The sequence below is a fragment of the Rhineura floridana genome, chromosome 14, assembly GCF_030035675.1.
Source record: "Rhineura floridana isolate rRhiFlo1 chromosome 14, rRhiFlo1.hap2, whole genome shotgun sequence".
NCBI lineage: Eukaryota > Metazoa > Chordata > Lepidosauria > Squamata > Rhineuridae > Rhineura > Rhineura floridana.
In genome coordinates this window covers 22,689,656-22,712,494 of record NC_084493.1, presented here as the reverse complement: position 1 = coordinate 22,712,494, position 22,839 = coordinate 22,689,656, and the positions used below count along the sequence as shown (strand labels likewise).

At 41.1% G+C, this 22,839-nt stretch overlaps 1 protein-coding gene across 1 annotated transcript in view; it reads left to right on the top strand.

Moving 5' to 3' along the window:
- The window catches only part of NPTN (neuroplastin), a 58,824-nt gene extending 46,782 nt beyond the window's left edge, over positions 1-12,042 (top strand). The window contains exons 6-8 of the mRNA XM_061594921.1: positions 6,867-6,888; positions 9,200-9,272; positions 11,034-12,042. Coding sequence (XP_061450905.1) covers positions 6,867-6,888; positions 9,200-9,260 — 83 coding nt within the window. The 3' untranslated portion in view covers positions 9,261-9,272; positions 11,034-12,042. The remainder of the gene's footprint in view (positions 1-6,866; positions 6,889-9,199; positions 9,273-11,033) is intronic.
- Positions 12,043-22,839: the final 10,797 nt, after the last annotated feature.

The window sequence follows — 22,839 nt, the reverse complement described above, 5'->3', positions numbered from 1 at the left end:
CATCAATAGATTCCTTTTGCCTCTTCAGTGACAGTCCAACTAAGGTACTAACTTTGTTCAGATTCAGTTGAGAGATGCTACCACCTGGGCGGTATTAGTGCAATTGGTGTTCTAATGTGCAAGTGGCTGAGCATTCTTTATCTTGGCACTCTGATGCACCAAATGTGCAATGAACCCTGTACTTAAGGGCAAGGAGTTCCTGTTACAAAATTGCCTCAAGTTGATTAACTTAAACCAGGGGCTGCTGGTTACCACACACTTTTTTCCCCCAGTTTCCCTCCATAGACACTGGTATATATTATGTCCTGTGAAAATTGGTATTCTGAATAAATGAAGCACGTGGTCTTCTGCTATGTTTGTTGAAGCTTTTTTTATTGTAGTGAAAGAGCATGGTACTTATTGCTAGGACAACTATCCAGAGTGACAAACTCATTCTCAGCCTCATCCTATTGTTCCTCCATGCTTTAGTTGGACTTACTTCTGGGGAAGGGGGTTGAGAAAGAAGGCCACCTACCCATAGTGAGCACAACCAAGCACCCCTACATCTGTGCTGCTTGCCTGCAGTTCAGACAAAAAAGCAGCAGCCTGTTGTTCCCTGTAATGTGCTGCTCATGGAGGCAGTGAGATTCTTGTCTTCTGAAAATTCAACTTGACTAAGTAACAGAAGCGACCAACTGCCTCTCATTATATGATCCTCCTCTTCTTCCTATATGACTTCAAATTACTATTTCTTATAAATACTATTGGGCATTTTAGAACTGGAGATGACTGAATGTGCCTCTGTCTGCAAGAGTTGTTTATGATTGGCACCTTTTTTTCTTGGCATTTAGATCTAGAGAGTGGACAAAGTGGTCTTAAGTAGCTCCAATATGTATAATTATATTGGTTCAAATTATCAAATTCTGGCTAATTAAGCCAGGATTTGATCACGCTCCATACAGCCACACACAGCTGCCTCGTGTGAGCATGGAAAGAAGCCAAAAAGCCACAGTTAACCATAGCTTCTTGATGTGTCCAAACTGAGAAACTATGGTCAATTACTTCCAAACAAGCCAGAATATAAAGCCATGGTTTAAAGCTGGCTTGTGAATCCTGGCTTGTTTGGAAGCCATTAAGCAAAGGTGCCAGTCTGGACATTTTCTTTATTATTATTGTTATTATTATTATTATTATTATTATTATTATTATTATTATTATTATTATTATTATTATTATTATTATAACCCACCTTTACTTCAAGGAGCTTCTCTCGATTTTATCCTAGGCTGAGAGATAATAACCGGCCCAAGGTCACCCAGTGGACTTCAAGCCCAAGTGGGAATTTGAACCCTGGTCTTCCATGGCCTAGTCCAACACTTTTACCACTACATCACATTGGCCCCCATAAAGGGGCAAAATGTGAAGCTAAAAATGTGAAGCTATGCTTAGCTGCAGCTTCAATCTTTTCCCCATTGTGGGAAGGTACATGGAGCTTGTGAATATCCTGTTTTAAGACAGGATTTGATTGTACAAACATGGACACTGTCTAGATGTACCTGAACAGTGGCATGTAGCATTTTTCTCTTATAGTTATTCCCCCCCCCAGAGCAATTAGTCATAGTGAGCCAGGTAAAATGCCAAGAAGATTGTCTTAATGAAAGGATTTTTTTTCCTCTTGGATTAGTTTATAAACAAACTTCTTTTAAAAGTGTTTATTTTGGGGGTAAGTAAAAGGTAAAAACTCCTTAGCTTTTTCTTCCAGGAATACATTGCAAATAAGTGGTCTGTACTTTTGAATCTCTTTTTTCTGCATACATTTTACTTTTTAAGCTATAGTCACATGCCTTTTATCGTTTTTCTTAATTTGTTAACAATATAGATTAAAAATTCATGTGTGCATTGCTGTGCAACAGTCTCATTCCATTGGCCTACTTTCATTCCAATGCTTGTTTTTCTTGCCTTGATCCTAATTTATAAACAGTAACGTTAAGAGACCTTTTAAATTGTCCTCTTCTCCCTTTTTCCCCCTATCCTTCACTTCCGTGCACATCTAATCTCCCTAGCAAAAGGTAGCTATACTTCATGAAAACTGACTTTACTTCTGAATGAAAAGGAACTGATGAGGGGTTTTAGTATGCCAACAGCCCAGAGAGCATAGCTTCGTTAGTTGCCTTACCCCTTACCCAACTGTTAGTTTTGATGGGTGCTGTCTCCAATCTAAGTGGACTGACTGGACTGACATTGTTGCTTCTAGAGATTTGTCCCTCCATTCCCTTTCAGATGGGTTGCATTATTTGGTATTTGGAGATATTCTTCATCAGATACCATTTTATGTATCCTAGGCATTTCATTCTACTGATAAATACGATGATAAGCTTCTGTAAAACTTTTATCAAAAGCACTTTAATGTCATCTCTCAAATGTTGCTTTTTATTTTAAAATTTTCAGCTGTGTTAAGTCTGAGGGTTCTTAAAGTAATATCACTTGGAAGCTCTCAAGCTTACTCTATTTTGTTTCCAGTGCTGTTGCTGAGGGTTGTGATTCTTGGAATTGAGCAGGAAAATGAGTTGAAAGTATTTCTGCTTTTTGGTGTAGAATGTAGAGCTTTATGTTAATTTGGAGCAGATATGGTTGCCTTTCATGAAAAACAGAATTCGGACCACTTCTATACTTCAGTTCTTGCCTTTCTATTGATGTTTCCCTTCCTCTCCCTACCCACCCCACCCAAACGTGTAAGAATGCTATGGATTTTTTAAAAAAAATCTGAAGTAGGACTCATGGACCCTGAAATAAAAAATGGTTTATGGACCAGCCTTGCACAGCTTCCCTCTTTGCCAAAACCTAATATGGAAGTGATACACTCAGGTAGACAATATATGTATGGCATCAGTACATGCTAAAATTGGACATCTGTCATGTGCTAATTATTATCTGAAAGGCATTTTTGTGAAAGAATGTGCAGTCCATGCATGTGTAACATGATACATGCGTGGGATTGCCACACATTTGTCACTTCGCATGCTAAAACTTTGCAATGGGGGATATAGCCCGAAGGATGTCAGACATCTCTGAATTTTTTTGTTTTTAATTGATTAATAATATGATCAATTGATCAATAATATAGCTAATCAAAGCACCCATGTCAAATTCACAGTGTCATGGTTCCCAGGATTCTTCCTTACAGCTGCCACCCATCCTTTTCGCACCTCCCCCAACCAAGCATTTGCCTTTTTCTTGCTCAAGGTTTGCCTTTGTTTGGTATAATGTCCAAAAAATTAGGGCTTTCATTTCAGCTTAAAATACTTGGATGGATTTTCATGGATTTTGTTCCCTTCATTTAACATCCCAGTTGACAACTAGTTTTATTGGTGGCTCACAAGGGGCAAGGTGAAAGTTCACCCTCCTCCATCCCTCGTAGATTTATTGCTGCACAGGCAATGAAGGCGATGTCATCTTCCTTTTCCACATTATGTGAAATTGGAGGAAATGGACTAGAGCACATCTGTAAAAGGAGGGCACCTTTTGCTGGTTTTGATTTGCCTCCTGCTCCCCCCCCCGGCTGTTTCCTGTGAAGGATGATGAATATTAATGCAGAGACGTGGGTATGCCAGTAAGAAGAAAGTGGTTCTTTTTGCTCACTTTACCTTGCTTCCACCTTATCACTTCTCTCCTGATCTGGTGTTCTCCCCCCCCCCCCCAAAAAAAACTATTTCAAGATGTGAGGGAGCAATTTCAGCCTTTGGATTACAGTTTGTTAGAAGTATAAGCCTCCAGACTGGGACTGTTTTATTTTAATTGATTGTATGTAAGCCACTCTGGGAGCCCTTTCAGCTTAAGAGCTGTGTATAGCTGCTCTAAAAAAAAGTACCTAGTTTAGGATGAAATTCCTGTGCTCATCAGTGATATCCCTAAAATATCACTAAAATATCCCCAAAACAGCTACAAGCATCTGTTTTAAAGTTTGAATTTGCAGTTTTTGTAAAGGGTGTGTAGGATGTAAGCCCGTAAGATTCTGAAGGGCATGTTTGTGTAAAATTTTGCATGTTTCTTTTTAGAAATATGATTAAATGTCAGCTAGGAAATCATTGGGGCCTTGCTTCAGAGGATTTTTTTTTTAACATACCTGTGCCCTTCAGATTTAGGGGTGTTGTACTGTGGACACACAAGTGTAAAAGAGAAGACAGAATTACTTTCAGACAGGTAGGCAGGCTGTATAATGTCCTCTCCACCTCTACACTACATGATGCAAGCTTTTCATTTTGGAAACGTGACCCTTAAGAACTGCTGAGCAAATAACATCTTTTTAAAATGCACATGTATCCTGTTCCTGCAGTTGATTTTATAGTGTAAAAATCTAATGATGAAATTGGCAGGCCATCTTCCAAGATAGAAGCACATTGTTGCAGAGCAAGAGCCCTGGGGCAGCAGTATGAAAATAGTCAAGGCACATTATTCTGGACTTGCACCCATCAAATTGGAATGCAGAGGCATTTCTTGTCTTGGGTGGCCACTAGCTCAAATACTAGCAAACTAGAGAATTACTAGATCATGCTGTTTGAGTTGTATTGTTATTTGTCAGTTACTATGACTTCTTTTTTTCCCCCCTTCAATTGCATCATTCCTTTAAAAATGGTGGTAAGTGAGAGATCTGCATGCTTTGGAGTTTGTTTAATCTCCGCTTCAGTCTATACAATGCACAGTTCATAATGTTAACACTTTTCTTAGTTTTTCTCATTCACGTTCACAACTAATTTGGGTTTAAGTTTGCTGTTGAATCTTCATTTTCTAATTTGTACCATTTTTCTGTAGTTCTGTTCCTCCCTTTTATTGGTCAACTTCTCTAGGATTCAGTCCTTTTGTCTGTCACATATTGTACCGTGCTGGGACTGATTTTGTAACGACTAAGTGACTGACCCACAAGGTAGTGGCATACAAAGGCCACTCTTTAACAGCCACTCTTTACTAGACATAGAAGGGAGGTGATGGCCATCCTGCCAGTCCACGTTGATTGTTGCATGCAAAACAGTACAGGCCACTAATGCATCAGTGCCAGAGCATTCACCTGACTTTCTTTTGTAAAATGCAAAATCTTTTTGTTAAGATTTTGTTATTCAGTAAAATCTTCATTTTCAGGCTCAGTCTTTTACCACCCAGGATGCTTGAGGACGTTTCAGGTGGTACAAGTCAGAGCTTACAGAGAAATTATGAGAAGGACAAGAGCCTGCATCTTTTTCAGATCTGGTTAGGGAAAAAACCTCAAGTGTCTTTTTTTCATAGGCTGCTGTAACCAAAGCAAGGATTTAAGTAGAATGGCTGCTTTAATGTGGTACTACTAACCCTGCTGATTTCCAGGGGAGGGGGTGGAGGGCTCTCCCCAAGGTCCCACAGATTCCAGTAAAAGGCTCTCAAATCTATAGTTTATCATGTAGAGTCTATAACATAGGCTGCCTCTGAAATCTTTTGAGAACTGAAATGTGTTCATTTTGAGGGGAGACTTAGTTTTGCTGTAATGTGCTTTATGTTTCAGTACCTGATGTGTCTCTGTATATCTCCACTGTATATACAGCACATTGATGTCTGGTTGTCCTTACTAGTCTTAGTTCTCTCTGTACCTTGTTCTGATAGTTTACTGTTAGTAACAGACTTTTGTGGACACTAGTGTGTTGCTAGTGTGTTATTTTGGCTGTAAAGCTGTTGGTTTGTGGTTAGCTCTCTTTATTTTGAATGTTTTATTTATTTTTGTTCTGATAACTGTGCTGGCGGTGGCTTTCCCTATCCGTTGCCTCGAAGGTACAGGTGGAGTAATGTTCAGCTTTGATCGACATTACTCCTAGTGTGTGCTCATGTAGTTGCCAACACTGTTAAGACTGTAGTTTCCATAACTGCTTTGTGTGCCCTAAGACCCCTTGTGGAATCCTGCTGAGTTTAAAAAAAAAAAGATTTAAGAGAATTTTTTTTAGCTTGGAAAAAATGCTGAAACTCAGAAAACATTGTCAACCAGAGAAGTTCTACAGATGTTTTTGCACAAGTTTGTGGATTGGGTTTTTCCTTGTTTAAAAGGTACCTTTTTGTTGTTTAATGTACTGCATCATTTTAAAGCATAAATGAAATGTCCAGTTGATCATAAAGAAGCTAATGTGAAAAGCTACATGTTGACTATTTTTTTCCATTTTCTAAAAAAAAATAAAAAATGGGACAACGTTCTGGCCCTCCCATCTAACAAGCTGAAGTCTCTGTGAGCTGTAACACTAATGTAACCTTTATGCTGTTTAGCCAGAAACGTTTTTCATATTTATACACAGAATCACAAATGTTTGCTGCTATCGGAAGGACTGCCTTTTGTTTAGCATCAGTCAAAATTGCCTCTTCCCCTTTCTGAAACTTAATTTTAATAAGATATCAGGCAACAGTATGTGAAAGATGGTTAAGGAGAAGAGGTGGTACATGATTTCCTGTGTATACCAGTGTTTTGCCCATTGAGAGTTGAGGGGGAAAAAGCATTACTTTTTAGAAACAAAACAGCAGGATTTTACAACTGAAATGTTGGTTTGTCTTCTCATCTATCTTGTAAGATTGAACCACTGGAACTTGGGGACAAGATGAGTATGACCACATTGCAACAATCTGTCCACTATAGTTGCAGTTTTTCATGATGAGCATTCAAAGTGTTAACTGAAACCATTTTGAATAACATACTTGTCATCTAAACTCAAATTCAGAAAAAAAATAACTTCATGAATATTTGCAAAACAAATAGAATGGCCTTTAAATCAATGCTGTTTGTAGATAAAACTGTTCGCTATCCAGCAAGAGTTTACTATGGCCCCTAACTAGAATTGTCTTTCCTTTTCTCCTTCCTTCACTGGAACGCAATGAATCTGCTGCAGATGATGAACCAGCTGGGCCAATGTAAGTACTTTTTAATGGATACATATTTTGGATATCTGAGGGAATGGTTCTTGAACTTTTCCATCTTCCAGGGGATCCATCCCATGATAACTTATTTACCATGATTCCAGGACATTGTGTCACGTGTGGGGCTCCCTTTTAAGATGGTGTGGAAGCTTCAGTTAGTCCAGTAATACAGCTTCCAGAACCTTGATTGGCACAGCTTGTTTTGTTTTGTTTTGACAGTGTTACACCAGCTTCTAATTTTGATTTGTCAATATTACACCAGGTTCTAAATAGCTTCAGCAAAGCTTCTCTGGTGTTACTGATCTTCTCAATGAAAGCCCCTTGTAACCTCTAAGGAACCCAGGGATTCCAAAACCCAATTTGAAAAATTATTGTGTTAGGGCTTAAAATCATTGTAGGAATGCCAGTGGCCTAAATAGAAGCTGAATTCAGAGAGTAAAGAAGACTTGATGTTTGGAGGGTTGGTTGTTGTTGCTATTCATTCATTCATTCATTCATTTATTTTTAGGGCACACAAGGGAGCTTGCAATATGTTTTGAAAGAGGATTAGACAAATTCATGCTATCTGTGGCTACTAGCCATGGAGGCTATGCTCTGTCTCCATAAGCGGAGGCAGTATGCTTCCAAATAACAGCTGTTGGAAACCACAGGAGAGGAGAGTGCTGTTTGTACTCAGGACTTGCTTATGGGTTTCCCATCAGCAATTGGTTGGCCACTGTGAGAACAGGATGCTGGACTAGATGCGCCATTGGCTTGATCCAGCAGGCTCTTCTTATATTTTTAATCCATCAAAACATAACCCTGTAAAATACAGTTTCAATAGCAATAGTTCAAAATTTCTCAGTGCAGCAACTTAATTCCAGTGCAGCATGTTTCTTACAAAGCCCATAATAATTTACGTTATCTTCATTTACAAACTTGTTTTTAAGTTACTTTGGAAAGACTAGCATTGGACTTGGCTTATGCAGTCAGCACAATAGAATTACTGATGTGTTGAGGATTTGTTGAGTTTCAGTGTTAGAAAGTAAAAAGTGACAAGTCCCCTTCCAGCTACTTTAAGAGTTGACATAACAAGCAGGAATCCAAATGAAACCAATAAATAGTGTTGATACGTAATATTGGTCCAATTTTTAAATGCTGAAAAGGAAGGAAATGCAAATCTAAGAAGTTCTTGCCCTTAATGGCATGTTATTTAACCAGGGCATCAATTTGTGGCTATGAGCAAATGTGTTTTTTTGAACCTCCTTGATCTGGGCGATCTTAACATGTGCTTTTTATACATTGTGTACTTCCAGTTCATATGTCCTCTCTTGTTGACTTCTATATTTCTCTACAAAAAAGCTGAAGTGTACACAAGGACAGGAATGTGTGAGTCCAAAGCTATTATGTAGAAGTTGCAGATAATTCTATAAACTAGCTTTCTAAATTTCATGTTACATCAGTGAAGGGTATCTCTGCATGTCTTATGATTAACTATCAGACAGAACATGAGCTGCACTGTAAACTTTCAGTAGACAGTTTGGAAGCGTGACTCGGTCTTTAGTTTGAAAATGAGCCATTTAAACTTCAGTGAACTCTTAAGTGGAAATGAGATACACAAACCTAAGTAAGGCTTTTATTTGTTTGAAGAATTCTTACCCTTCTCAAGTGAAAGGGTCTCGGACCAGCTTACATCAGATCCATGATAATAAGGTAGTCCCTGTCCACAGGCTTAAAAGACACAATACAAAGAGAAAGAGATGAAGGGGAAAGAAGAAAATAAGCAAGCTCAGGCAGTAGATCTTATTAATAGGATTTCTTACAAAGTTCTAATAAAGTCCAGCTTGAACAGTGCAGTTCATAGAAAAGAGGAGCTCATTGGAACTGGTCTCTCAGCAGAGACAATAGAGCAGGACATGCTTTCTGTCTATCAGTACCTCGTTTAAAGGTATTGGTATATTCCAGGAATGGGGAACTGTATCTCTCCAGGTGATGTTGGACTACAGCTGCTATCATCCCTGACCGTTGGGTTTGCTGGTTGGGGCTGATGGGAATTGGGAGCCTCTTTGGGGCACAAAGGTTCCCCATCTCTGGTATACACTGTGGCCTGGACAGAAATTGATGCACTTTGTGAATAGTCTAAATTGTTCATACAGCAGTCATTAAGAATACTACTATGGAACCTGACCACTGGCCTGTCCAGAAGGCTTTGGAGCTTTTGTACAAATACTGCTTTTCTTTTGTACTGTTCTCATTCCATATAGTGTCTTAAAAAGATTTATTCATGCTGACTTTTTCACAATTCTATGCCTTTTTTCTCCCCTAGGAAAACCAACTCTACAAACAATCACAAAGACAAAAATCTACGCCAGAGAAACACAAATTAAAATAATGCTTATGTAAGTCAGTCTCTAAAATCTGAGTTTTGTGAACTATAGCTTTTATTTTGTCTTAAAAAAAAAAACCTGAGTAAAGGAACAGAGGGCAAACTGACTACATAAGTGAGGCAACCTGATCAGCTGCAGTATTAGATTTCAGCACACTTGCTAGAAACAGTGTGCTAAGGCACACCTAGTTGATATGTATCTCAAACGGTTTAGAAGTTGGGAAGAACTAGAAAAATGGGTTCAGAAATAACTTTCTGGATAGAGTTGTTGCTCCCCTTGAAAGATTGGGTATGTAGCCTGGGAGTGCTTTTCAGACCCAGTCTAACTCCTGGATGCCAGATGGTAGCCATGACTAGGAGTACTTTTGCAGTTTTAGCTGGTGAGTCACTGTTACACGTGCCCTGTTCACAACCAGATTGGATTACTACAATGCACTCTGTGGGGCTGCCTCTGAAAAGCATGTGGAAATGTGAGCTGGTGCAAAATGTGGCTGCCAGATTGGTCTCTGGAGCACACTTCTTGTTGTTGTTGTTGTCGTCTTTATTTATACCCCGCCATCCTTCCAAAACTGGAACTCGCGGTGGCTTCCAGATAAAAAACACATATAATTAAAACATACAGAGTCTAGATTAAAATAAAATTAAACTAATTCCAATATTAAAACCATTCATACTTATAGCTAAAAGAGAATCAAAAAACCAGTTTAAAAATGGAGGAATTAGGCATTAGCAATGCAGTTCCCGTCAAGCCCTATCTTTAGCAGCCGTCAATACCAAAGGCTTGTTGGAATAGAAAGGTCTTTGCTTAACGCCGGAAGGACTGCAAGGAGGGGGTCATTCTGACATCCCTAGGAAAGGGAATTCCAAAGCCTAGGGGCAGCCATCAAGAAGGCCCTATCACGCGTCCCCACCAGTCGTACTTCAGAGGGCGTGAGAAGAGCCTCTCCTGAAGATCTCAGGGCCTGGGCAGGTTCATACACGGAGATACGGTCTGATAGATAGCCTGTACCTAAGCCGTAAAGGGCTTTATAGGTCATCACCAGCACTTTGAATTGTGTTCGGAAACAGACTGGCAACCAGTGGAGCTTTTTTAACAGGGGAGTTGTATGGTCCTTGTATGGTCACTTCACTGATCATACCAATCCAGTTTGGTTTCATCTGCACTGTCTTCCAGTTCATTTCCAGGCTCAGTTCACAATGCTGTCTCTTACCCTTCTCTCAAACCATTTAGGGCTTTGTAGGCATCTGAAGGACCACCACCTCCCTTATGATCCTGCCCACCCACCGCATTTGACATGGGACATCCTCCTTTACACCCATCACTTATACAACCACAGTTGGTTTGTCCATACCTTCTTTTGCAGCACCCAAATTATGGAAAACCTCTGAGAGGTGCGATTGGCTCACTCTTTTAAGTTTCAGACATGCCATTGAGACCTTTTTACCCCACTGAACTTTCAGTGCAGTTTAATATTTTTATCTTCCTGCTTTTCTGATTCTTTTAACCTGCTCTAATTATACGATACTGTTTTTGTAGTATTTTGATGTGTGTTAGCAACTTTGAAGCAGCTTTGAATTTATTTCTGGTGCTTCTCGACATTTTTTTCTACATAACTTACCTAGCAGATAGCCTAGGAGATAAGATAACATACTGACAGAACACAACTCTTAAAAACCAGATAAAATGCAAGTTGGTTTTATATGCATTATACCTTGTTTCATTATGATGATATTATGTTTGGGATGTAACCATTGACCTGTTCTCATTTTTCAGAGCTTTAAGTTTGGGAAACGGATGGAAATATCATCTGCTAAATTGAATAATTGGAATGGTTGGTTTTCAAACTCCAGCCCTATCTCTGATGTTTTTCTTTTTAAGTGAGCAACAGTGACTGTCTAAAGCATGCCTTATTTAGCGTCTCTTCTAGAGATGACTAGCTGATATATATAATAATGCTTCACTATAGAGGGTGTAAACTATTTTGCCTTTATGTGCTGTGAATGTTGCTTTTTTTCTTTGAGAATATTAAGTATTACAAGTAAAAAGTCCGATCATGCATGCAGCATTTTTTACTTAATGTAGCTGTTCAAATTAACAAAGCTCTAAGATGCACTGCTGCCATCTAGTGAAAACTTTTGTAAAAGTACAGCAAAACCTAAAATATATACAGTATATATTTATATTTTTGGGAGGGGAAACCAAACTACAGTAAATGTTTGAGTTTTAAGCTGCTGAATTCATTCCTTATATTGTATGTCTGAGAGATGAGAGAATTATGTCCAGTATTTAAAAGAAGTTACATAAACTGAAAATTATTCTAAGGGCTTAATCTATAATGAGAAACTTGGATATCTTATCAAAGATTACAAGAGATGGAATAGTCCGATAAGTGGTGATGAACTGCAGTAAAAAAAATTTGTTTATAAATATTATGATTACTTTTTAAGTGATTTTTTGTTAAATCATGTAAATTTCTCATCCTTTTGCACTGATGTGTTCACATTCTTGTACTTTCAATTCAGGCAGAATTTTATAACTTTTGTTTCAGTGTTAATGTTAGAGCATGGTGATAATGCTATGCAACTGATTTGTTTCAGTTTGACACTAAATTTTCATGTTGATTTAAAGATTGATTATAGAGTCACAGACATAACAGGGTTCTTAGACTGTGGCATACCTGTAGATGCATGAATTTGTGATGTGTGTACTTGTTGAAGTGCAATCATGTGTATAAAAAGTGGATTCACCTGTTTTTAAAAATAAAACACTGATAAAAGCCTGACTTGAGACTGTTTCTCAATTATTCATCATACTAGTATTCTGAGTTGGGACCATATCTCTAGTAGTAATTGTAACCTTGAGCACATGAAGCTGCCTTTTTACCAGAGCTCTGTTTAGATGTTCAGCTTGAATATGTGAGGGTGCAACATTTGCAAGGTGATCCACACACAGACCTCACCCCCAACTCAAAGAGAGAAGCATCTGAGCAGATTCAGCTGGACGTGCTCAGAATCTTCCCTCAGATATTCAAGCTGAGTGCATGATGGTTAGGATGGGAGAAGGCAGGACCAATGCACACAGGGATGTTGGGGTAGGGATGGTGTGTGCACCCCTTGTTCCCAGTACAGTTTTTGACCTCATACACTTGAATAGAGCTCAAGTCATTAGTCCATGTAGCCCAGTACTGTCTCTTGACAGTAGCTATGCAGGCTCTCAGATGGGGACTCCTTTCCTAATCCTGGCAGATGTGGCTAAAGGTAACATGAGTCACACTGGTTTCAACTTGGCAGGGGAAATCTCTGGTGTGCTCCCCCGCCCCCATTTTCCAGCTTGTTTCCAAAAGCAAGATTGGGAGTGTGAGACACCTCAAATCTAGTACAGAAAGCGAGGTAGGGGGGTGCAAGCAGCCCAGGGATCACGAGTTGGCCATTTTTGGTTTAGATAATGACTTTAATGCAACAGCATTCTGTTTATCACCTGCCCATCCATTCCTTACACACATACATGTACCTCATCAGCAACAGGCTGTTGGAAATTATTTATTACATTTATATCCTTCCTTTCCTCCCTGAAGTACATTGTATTTCCTCCACCACCCCTCCCATTTTATCTTCATAACAGCCCTGACATAAGTTAGTCTGGTCGATTATGACCAGCCCAAGGTCAACCAGTGAACTTTGTAGCTGAGTGGGGACTTGAACTTGGGACTACTCTAACTGCTGTACCATGCTACTTAGCTACTCACCACATTGGCATGCTCATCATGTTCCAGCTGATTGTGATTGCCATGCAGCTAGCTGTGACCTTGTTTTTGTCTTGTTGCATCCATTACTTGAATTGGTACATATTTGGCAAACTTCTGCACGCAGCTGCAGCACTGTTCTCTACCTTTGTTGGGGAGTCTCCAGCAAATGATACATGGAATGTATGTTGTGAATGTTATTGCAAAGCCACAGAGGAATAGGTGACACTGTACCTTTCAAACTCTTCAATATCCAGCATGTACCAAACTTTTTGGTTTTCAGCTGTATTTTTATTGTCTGTGCCAATACATACATTAACAGATGTGCTATTATGCAATAGCTCTATTCTAAAGGGTTCTGATACTGCAGTACCCTGCAGTTTAATGCTTGTTTGCTTTGACCAATATTTCATGGAAAACAAGTTTTCTCTTTTAAAACTTGGGTTTTTTTATTTTAGAATCAAAGTTACTAGAAAGTATTTCCAAACTTAGAGAGCCAGTGTGGTGTAGTGGTTAAGGTGCTGGACTACGACATGGGAGACCAGGGTTCGAATCCCCACACAGCCATGAAGTTCACTGGGTGACCTTGGGCCAGTCACTGCCTCTGAGCCTCAGAGAAAGGTAATGGTTAAACCCCCTCTGAATATCGCTTACCATGACAACACTATTCGTAGGGTCACCATAAGTCGGAATTGACTTGAAGGCAGTCCATTTCCATTTTGTTTTCATTTTCAAACTTATTGGTTCCACTACAAAAAATAAATGGAATCTCCTTTATGGTCACTCCAGTTGAACTCACAGTTCCAGCCTCCCTGTGAATTCGTCTTGTTGAACTTGCCCATTTCCATAGCATCCAATGCTTTAACCCACTCTCTGGTTAAAGGGACAGAAGGTATTTTCCATTCTAGAGTCCACACTGGCAAATTCATTATCGGAAGTCTTGAAGTATATAAAATATTTCCTCCAAAACTTTATGTAATATAGCTGTTTGATCAGGTTTTACCCTACAAATAATTTTTAGAACAGTTCTTATTTGTATTTTTCACAGAGAACAAAAAGCAAATTATAATTTACCTATTTAAGGTGATATGGTGATGAATATGTCCACAATTTAGGACAGGGTTGGGGAACTTCCAGATGTTCTTGGACTATACCAGCTAGCATGGCCAGTGGTCAGGGAGGACGGCTGTAGTATAGCAGCATCTGGAATGACATGGGTTTCCCATCCGTGACCTAGGGCAATCAAAGCTGTATCATCAGTTTCACTCCTCCACGAACTCCCACAAAAGTAAAGGGCTTCATCCAATTAACTCCTACTCAGAGTAGATGAATTGGAAATTAATGTTAATAGACAAAACTAACTTCAATGGGTCTACTCTGAGTAGGACTAGCACTGAATGCCACCCCAAGTATTTTGTTTAAAAGGTGTTTATCCTGACTGTTGGCTAGCATTTGTTTTAAAAAAGATTTTAAAATCAAAACATTTAATTCAGCTGCTAGGAATAAAATTAAATATTGCTAAAACCTAAGAACACTGTAATATGTCGGGGTGGTTCATACAATTCCAGTTTTGCTAAAGTGTTGCCATTGTGGATGCATGTCTAATTTAGTCTTGGACGAAGTTCCATTTTGTTGTCATCTTGAGCTACTAGGGATCGGCCACAATTGAGAAATGGCAATACCTAATACCTCAGCGCTGCTCACCATGTATCTTTATTAAGGTGGAATATAATGCCAGCATATTAAGATCCTTATCAAAGGCATTTTGACCTGGTTCACAGGATTGACCTTTGGCTTTGACATAACCTGCAAACTCTGTAGATACACAAAGGAACATACCTGTGTGAACTGCTGGTACATATGTGTACTCGGCAGCAATTTCTCCAATTGTGGTAGCTGCTGTTGGAGTCAGCACAGTTAATGAACTCTTCAGACCATTTGAAATGAGAATGTGATCAGATACCACTTTAACAGCAAATATTCTCTAAACTTAAACAAAACTCTGGCTTGCAGCTTTATAATTTCCTCCAATACCAAACTCAGGCAGCTCAGTGCCAATATTGAATGGTGCTCGTTGGGACTGGTAGGACGGAAGGCAGAGCAATCCATAGTGGGTAGAAGGCAGAGTCAATGGGCCAACTATTTGCTATATTCTCTCTGCTGAGTTCTAGAGTGGCAACACTTAGACTAAGGAAGAGAAGCAGATAGGCAGTGTCACCACCTGAACTAAAGTAATGACAACAGAAGATTTATGTAACTTTAAAGCTGACAATGAGGACATTGAACTTGTCAAGGATAATCAATACCTCGGCGCAGTCATTAACCAAAATGGTGAACAATAGTCAAGAAATCAGAAGAAGGCTTGAAGTGGGGAGGGCAGCTGTGAGAGGACTAGAAAAGGTCCTCAAATGCAAAGATGTATCGCTGAACACTAAAGTCAGGATCATTGAGACCATGGTATTCCCGATCTCTATGTATGGATGTGTAAGTTGGACAGTGAAAAAAGCAGATAAGAGAAAAATCAACTCATTTGAAATGTGGTGTTGGAGGAGAGCTTTGCGGATACCATGGACTGCGAAAAAGACAAATAATTGGGTGTTAGAACAAATTAAACCAGAACTGTCACTAGAAGCTAAAATGATGGAACTGAGGTTATCATACTTTGGACACATCATGAGAAGACATGATTCACTAGAAAAGACAATAATGCTGGGAAAAACAGAAGGGAGTAGAGGAAGGCCAAACAAGAGATGGAAGCCACAGACTTGAACTTTCAAGATCTGAACAGGGCGGTTTACAACAGATGCTATTGGAGGTTGCTGATTCATAGGGTAAGTGGTAATTGACTTGAAAGCACATAACAAACAGAGAGTTATGACTATGCTTAGGTGAACCCTGAGATTCAAAGAAATACAGAACATTTTAAAAAGTAAAACCCCAAAAGGATCAGAAGAACAAAAACAACCCAGTGAGGATTGAGCATGCTCAGTAGCCTCCAGGATCCAAGGAATGTTAAGTGTCAGCTGGAAATTACCCTTGGAAAAGTAGGGGGGGTGAATGGACTAGCTTGAGCTCCTTACAGCTTATATTGTTTTGGGGGAACCACGTGGCTGGTGGGAACATTCCTATTAGGGTAAGGATACACTACAACAATTTGCAGGACTCAGTTGTCTTGAATGTACATTTTTCCATTCTAAAAATCATAAACCTCTGTATTCCACTGGACTCTGTATTTGAACTGCTGCATGACAGTTTGCAGAGCAGTTCTAAAATATTCCATATATGTTGTTTGTTACTTAGATGTATTGCCCACCCTTCATCCAAGGGTCCCAAGGCAGGTCACAATAGTTTTAAAATAACATCATTAAAAGCTTGATCCCACTGATGATCTCCCATGTTTCTTTGATAAGCACATTTTTTTCAGATTTGGAAAGTTAGTAACAGGGAAATGAAAATAAAGAGCAAAAATCCAGTGAGATTTCTTTGAATTCCTCAACATGAAAACTTGAAGGGGGGGGGGACTTAAGTTTGATCCCCTGTCCAATTTGCACTGGCTGAAGAGTTGCTCATTTCCAGGGATGGGAAACCTCTTGTGGCCCTTGACATAAGTTGATGTGGGAGGCAAGAGCCTGAAAGGAGGTAATGAAGGGGGGGGGAAGCAGGGAGGAGAGCCAGAAAAGACTGAACAATGTAAGTAAGTGTGGGGAGACGCCCTCTGCAAGTGATCAGATTTGGCAAGAGTGATCTGTCCCTCCTATGGCAGCCCACTGGCAGGGAGGAAGAAAGGAGGGGGTGAGAGAAACAGGTTGTTCTGCCCATTCCGGTTCCAGCTCCACCCATCGCCAATATACAAGTGTGACCCTGCAGCAATTAGTCCTCTACAAGAAAAAAAATGGTTCCTACCCCTGCTCTGTTGGTAGTTGGCCCTTTTGGTAGTTCTGCTGCCCTCAGACATTCAGGGGCAGGGAGCGGCTGAGAAGAGGGCATGCTGTGGGGCGGCCCCTGAGCTGTAGAATTCCCTCCCCAGAAAGTTGTGTCTGGTACCCCTGCTGCATCACTTTGGGCCTATGCCAAAGTAGACCTTTAGTGTTGTGGCACCGACCCTTTGGAATTCCCTCCCCTTAAAAATTAGGCGCCATCTCCATTATCTCCATGCCAGCAGCATGCCCAGTACCTTCAGCTGCAAACAGGAGGAACAGATCTCCCCTGTCTCAAAACCAGCATGCATCTGGAATGCGCTCCCCACGCAAAAGGATGGGTATCTAAACAAAACCTGAAAAACCAGAAACTGCTATGTTTCTGAAGTCATAAAGCATGAGAATGTACCTATAGAAATATGAAAGACCCTTGAAAATGTATTTGAAAGACAGGGCAGCCAACTCGGGGATGGTGGGGAACCTACGGCCCCTCCTGATGATGTTGTTGGACTTCCATCAGCCCCGATCAGCCTGGCTAGTGATCAGCCCTATCTGGAGATCCAAGACATTGAACCTGGAACCTTTTCCATGCAAGGCATGTGCTCTACCATTGAGCTATGGCCCTTCCCCAAAAGAGAGTTTGGTCTTGCTTCTACCATTCCTCTGGTGGAGTTTGAGCCTGTGTTTTCCATATCCCAAAGAAGTGAGCTAACTAATGGCTCCCAAGCGTGACAGCACTTCATGGGGCTTCTTCATCCGAGAATGGCAGCTGCTGTTTTCAGTGCAGCTCAGATCAGCCTTAAGCTGGCTACTCCTGAGGGGATCCCACTGGCTGCATTTCCACCTGCCAGGTGGGCACTGCACCAATGGAGTGATGCTTGCATCAGTCCACTGTTCATGGCCAGCAGGAAGCTGGCTTAGCAGGCAGAGTCAGGTGGGGAAACACCTGTGCCTAGTCCAAGCCCCCCAACCCAGTTGATGGGAGGTTTGGACTGCTCTGTTGTTACTGTTGTTCATGGGGGTTGGCTTTTTTTGTCAGGAAATATGGACAGCAGACAAGTGATGGATGCTACTTTCACAGCAGCAACACAAATCACTGCATCACAAAGGCGGGTTTACAGGATCAGGCTGCCTGTCTTCACTGTACATATCCAACCCTCCCTCCCACTCCACACCAGTGGTGGCTGGTGCCCATTGGGACTGGTGGGGTGGAAAACAAGCAGCCCAACAGTAGGTGGAGCCAGAACCAATGACAGGCAGAGCCAAGTCATCCTAGTTTTGTCTCCATTCTCCTGCTGAGTTTTGCAAGGGCAACAACTGGGACGAAGGAGAAGGAAGCAGGCAGAGCCACCCTCTGGATTTGTTGTAAGTATGAAAGCAGGTGGGCTTGGAGGACTCGAGGCTCAGGTTGGTGGGGCAGTGCCCCATTGCCCTAATGCAGCCTTTCCCAACCTTTGGGTCCTCAGATGTTGCTGGACTACAACTCCCATCAGCCCCAGTCAGCATGACCAATGGTCAGGAATTATGGGAACCTTAGTCCAGCAACATCTAGGGACCCAAAAGTTGAGAAAGGCTGCAATGAACCAGCATCTACTGCCCCCACACACATTTAATATGATAAAAGGAATAGGAGGAGGGATGTTCTTTGGTGTGTTCCTTGTACAAAGTCAAAGTGAATTACTTTTTAAAAAATCTGCATGATGCTGAACACTTGTGGATAAATTATTACCCTTTAAAATAAATAAATCCACAAAAGTCAAACATAGGAAGTTTCAAATATCAAACCAGCAGCATTTGCTTTCTCTCCTCGAATTTATGTCTCCGTTAGCAAAGCTAGCCCTTGGTGTGATGGATGTCGTGCTTGCTAAATTTTCTGCTAATCCAGCCAGATTGTCTGCCCTGTATTGCATTTGCTTGACCAATACAGTCATCAACTCTGCAGTTTAAGAGGACCTTAAGTTGCAAGGAGATCTCATGTTGGGGGCAATTGACAAATTGCACCAGCAGGGTTATGCTGACTGGGGCTGATGGGAGTTGTATTCCAAAACATCTGGAGGGTGCCAGGCTGGGAAAGGGTGCGATAATACTTTCTGCTGGAAGTAAGTCCCATTGACTGCCCTGATGTGCAACCTATACTCTGGACAAGAGGCTACTGTAAGGACAGAATATGGAGAAACCGATTGGCTCCCAATCGGAAAGGGTGTGCGACGGGTGTATTTTATCACCCTATTTATTTAATCTATGCACAGAACATATCATACAAAAAGTAGGATTGGACCAAGATGAAGGAGGTGTGAAAATTGGAGGGAGAAATAGCAATAATTTAAGATATGCAGATGATACCATACTACTAGCAAGAAACCAGTAACGATTTTGAAATGAATGCTGATGAACGTTAATGAGGAAAGCACAAAAGCAGGACTACAGCTGAATGTCAAAAAGACTAAAGTAATGACAACAGAAGATTTATGTAACTTTAAAGTTGACAATGAGGACACTGAACTTGTCAAGGATTATCAATACCTTGGCACAGTCATTAACCAAAATGGAGACAATAGTCAAGAAATCAGAAGGCTAGGACTGGGGAGGGCAGCTATGAGAGATCTACAAAAGGTTCTCAAATGCAAAGATGTATCACTGAACACTAAAGTCAGGATCATTCAGACCATGGTATTCCCGATCTCTATGTATGGATGTGAAAGTTGGACAGTGAAAAAAGTGAATAAGAGAAAAATCAACTCATTTGAAATGTGGTACTGGAGGAGAGCTTTGTGGATACCATGGACTGCGAAAAAGACAAATAATTGGGTGTTAGAACAAATTAAACCAGAACTATCACTAGAAGCTAAAACGATGAAACTGAGGTTATCATACTTTGGACACATAATGAGAAGACATGATTCACTAGACAAAACAATAATGCTGGGAAAAACAGAAGGGAGTAGAAAAAGAGGAAGGCCAAACAAGAGATGGATTGATTCCATAAAGGAAGCCACAGACATGAATTTACAAGATCTGAACAGGGTGGTTCATGACTGATGCTGTTGGAGGTCGCTGGTTCATAGGGTCGCCATAAGTCGTAGTCGACTTGAAGGCACATAACAACAAGTCCCATTGAACTCAGTGAGCCTTACCTCTGGGTAGACATTATCGGGCTGTTTTAGTAGAAGGCCAAATTAGATGATAGTGAAGGGTGTAAATGCATTTCAAGTATCTGGTTTTTAAACACCAACTGCAGGTGTGGGGGACAGATGAGAGAATCAGGATTGGAACTGTATCATGCAGGAAGGTGAGGTTTAACCTTCCCCAATATGCTGCATTCCCAATGAAAATCCCCCTCCCCAAGAAGCTATTTACCCTGTGAAGCTGCTATTCCTTTGGCCCCAATCCTCTGTGAACTCTTTTAAGGAGTAGGTCCCATTGAATTCAGTGGTATATATTTCTGAGTAAACAAAAGGTTATGCTTGCAATAACCAATCAGGGACATCACCTATCAGGGATAGGTACCAATCAGGGTTTGGATCACCCTGCTTGTTCTGTCTATTAACAAATTCCTGCTTGTGGTCATAGATTGTATATCTAAATCTTGATTGTTTGGCAGCACACTTTCGCAGATTGCTATGGCTGGCAGTAACATCACTGACCAGCTTGGTAGGACTAACTGCTTTCACCATGTCAAAACACAAGCTCTCCCTGAAAACATGAGTAAATGTGACAGCTTCAAGGGCTTCATTTCAAGCTGAGGCCTAGGTATACATCTCTGCTGTATGGATCTGTGTCTATATATTTGCTGTTGGAAGGAGAACTTTAAAAGCTCAGCAGTACAAGGGGCAGAATCGCATCCTTGAATGCTGCTGTATATCTGGAATGGAAACTATGCTTTCGCAAGCAAAAGTGAACTGGGCTTTGTATGCCTCAAAAAGGTCTGATACTGGATATTGAAGAAGCAAAAGTGAGAATATAAAATGCATAGCCTCCAACATTTCAGAGGAAAACATGGGGATATGCTTGTAACATCCAGGCCCCATCTGCGCTATACATTAAAGCATCATCATATCACTTTTCAAGGATTCCCCCAAAGAATCCTGGAAACCGTAGTTTGCGAAGGGTGCTGAGAGTTCTTAGGAGATCCCAATTCCCCTCACAGAGTTCATATAACTAGTCTATAGGTGCTGAGAGGAGACCCAGGACTAGCAGCAGAGAGCAGCAATGGCACTGCCATCATCTCCAGGGGCTTAAATAGGCCCAGAAGCGTCAATGGATTAGCAAGGGGTGTACTCACACCTGCCATCATCCAAGATGGCAAGGGGCATGTTGACACCCCCGCCACCACCTTGGGTGATGGCAAGCATATGCACACACCATGCTGATGCGGTGCTGTGGCACTACAGGAAGTTGCACAGCCAACCCTTGCTGGTGGCAGAGGGGTGTTGCTTGGGAGGGTGGTTGCTGCTCTGCAATCTGCGCCAGCATTGGGTTGCAAGATGCATTCTCCATGACCCGATCCTAGCACGGACTATGGCACAGGAACTACACCCACCTGGCAGCAGAGGCCCCTCTAGGTGCCAGGAACCCTTGACCAGTCTGCTGGCAGCGGGCTTGAGGAGACCCCTATTCCCCTCACAGAGCTCATTTCACTGCATTTCTACATTGGCAAGAATATGTTTGGCCTCTCTTAGGCTGTTTTTATGTTGTTCAAAGGAAGACATCGCTTATTCACCAATTTGTTTTCTGACTGTGTTTGAGCAATGCACGTCCATACAACACGAACACTTAAAGAGCAAGGAATATTGTGGCACAGATTGGTTCTAGCATATGATTTCGTGGGCCAGAGTCCACTTCATCAGATGCAAGTGCCTGTGGTAATACGTGATGTTGTACTAAATATGGGTGGAGAACCTTTTTCAGCCCGAAGGCCATATGACCTTCTTGACAAACTTCCAGGGGCCACATGTCAGTGGTGGACAGAGCCAGAGACAAAAGGAAGTGGAGCAATTAATATAAATTAATATAAAGTTTACCTTTATACAGAAGGGAGAGACCATCTTGGCTGCAAGACCCTCTCCCTGCTTGCTGGCCTCTTTCCACCTGGCCTGGAAGGGTGGGGCCTTGACTGACTGCAGCTGTAAAAGTGAGTTGTGTAACTTTTTTTCTGTTCATGTTGTGAGCCGCCTTGTGCATAAATTGTTATGGAAAGGCGGCATACAAATAAACAGTGATGATGACGAAGGGTAATTTCTACACACAGTCACAACCCTCTCTCTCCTTCACCGAGGCAAGCAAGAACCATTATCAGGATGCAGTCCAGCAAGGCAAAAACATTTGGGGTGTGAAGCAGAGTCTGTGAGGTGTTGTGGCTTGGGCAAATTTCTGAGGGCCAGACAGAGAAGCCTGGAGGGCCTGAGGTTCTCCACCCCCGCTGTTTATGAAGACACACCTCTAGCCTTTGATGCCTGGGATGTATATTTTTAGGACCCACTCTATTTTTGTAATGTTTATGGTTGTAAGTTGTTTTAAATTGTGTTTGAGGATGTATTTTAAACTGCTGTAACCTGCTCTGGGACCTCAGAGTGAAGGATGTATAGTAATATTATTATTATTATTATGGATAATGATATTATTTCTTTTTCTTTTTACACCACGGATGGGAAGCCTGTGTCCTTTTGGATTACAACAGTTTATGGCTGCTGGCAAGGCCCATTTAATCGGAAGAGCTTCTCCTATTGGTGGAAGAGTTAATCTTCCAGAAGTTGGCACCATCTGCACTATCCATTTATAGCAGTACTATACCACTTTAAAGGATCCTGGGAACTGTAGTTGGTTTGGGTGCTGAGATTTGTTAGGAGACCCCTATTCCCCTCCCAGAGCTCCAATTCCCAGAGTAGTTTAACAGTCAAACCCTCTTCCCAGGGAACTCTGG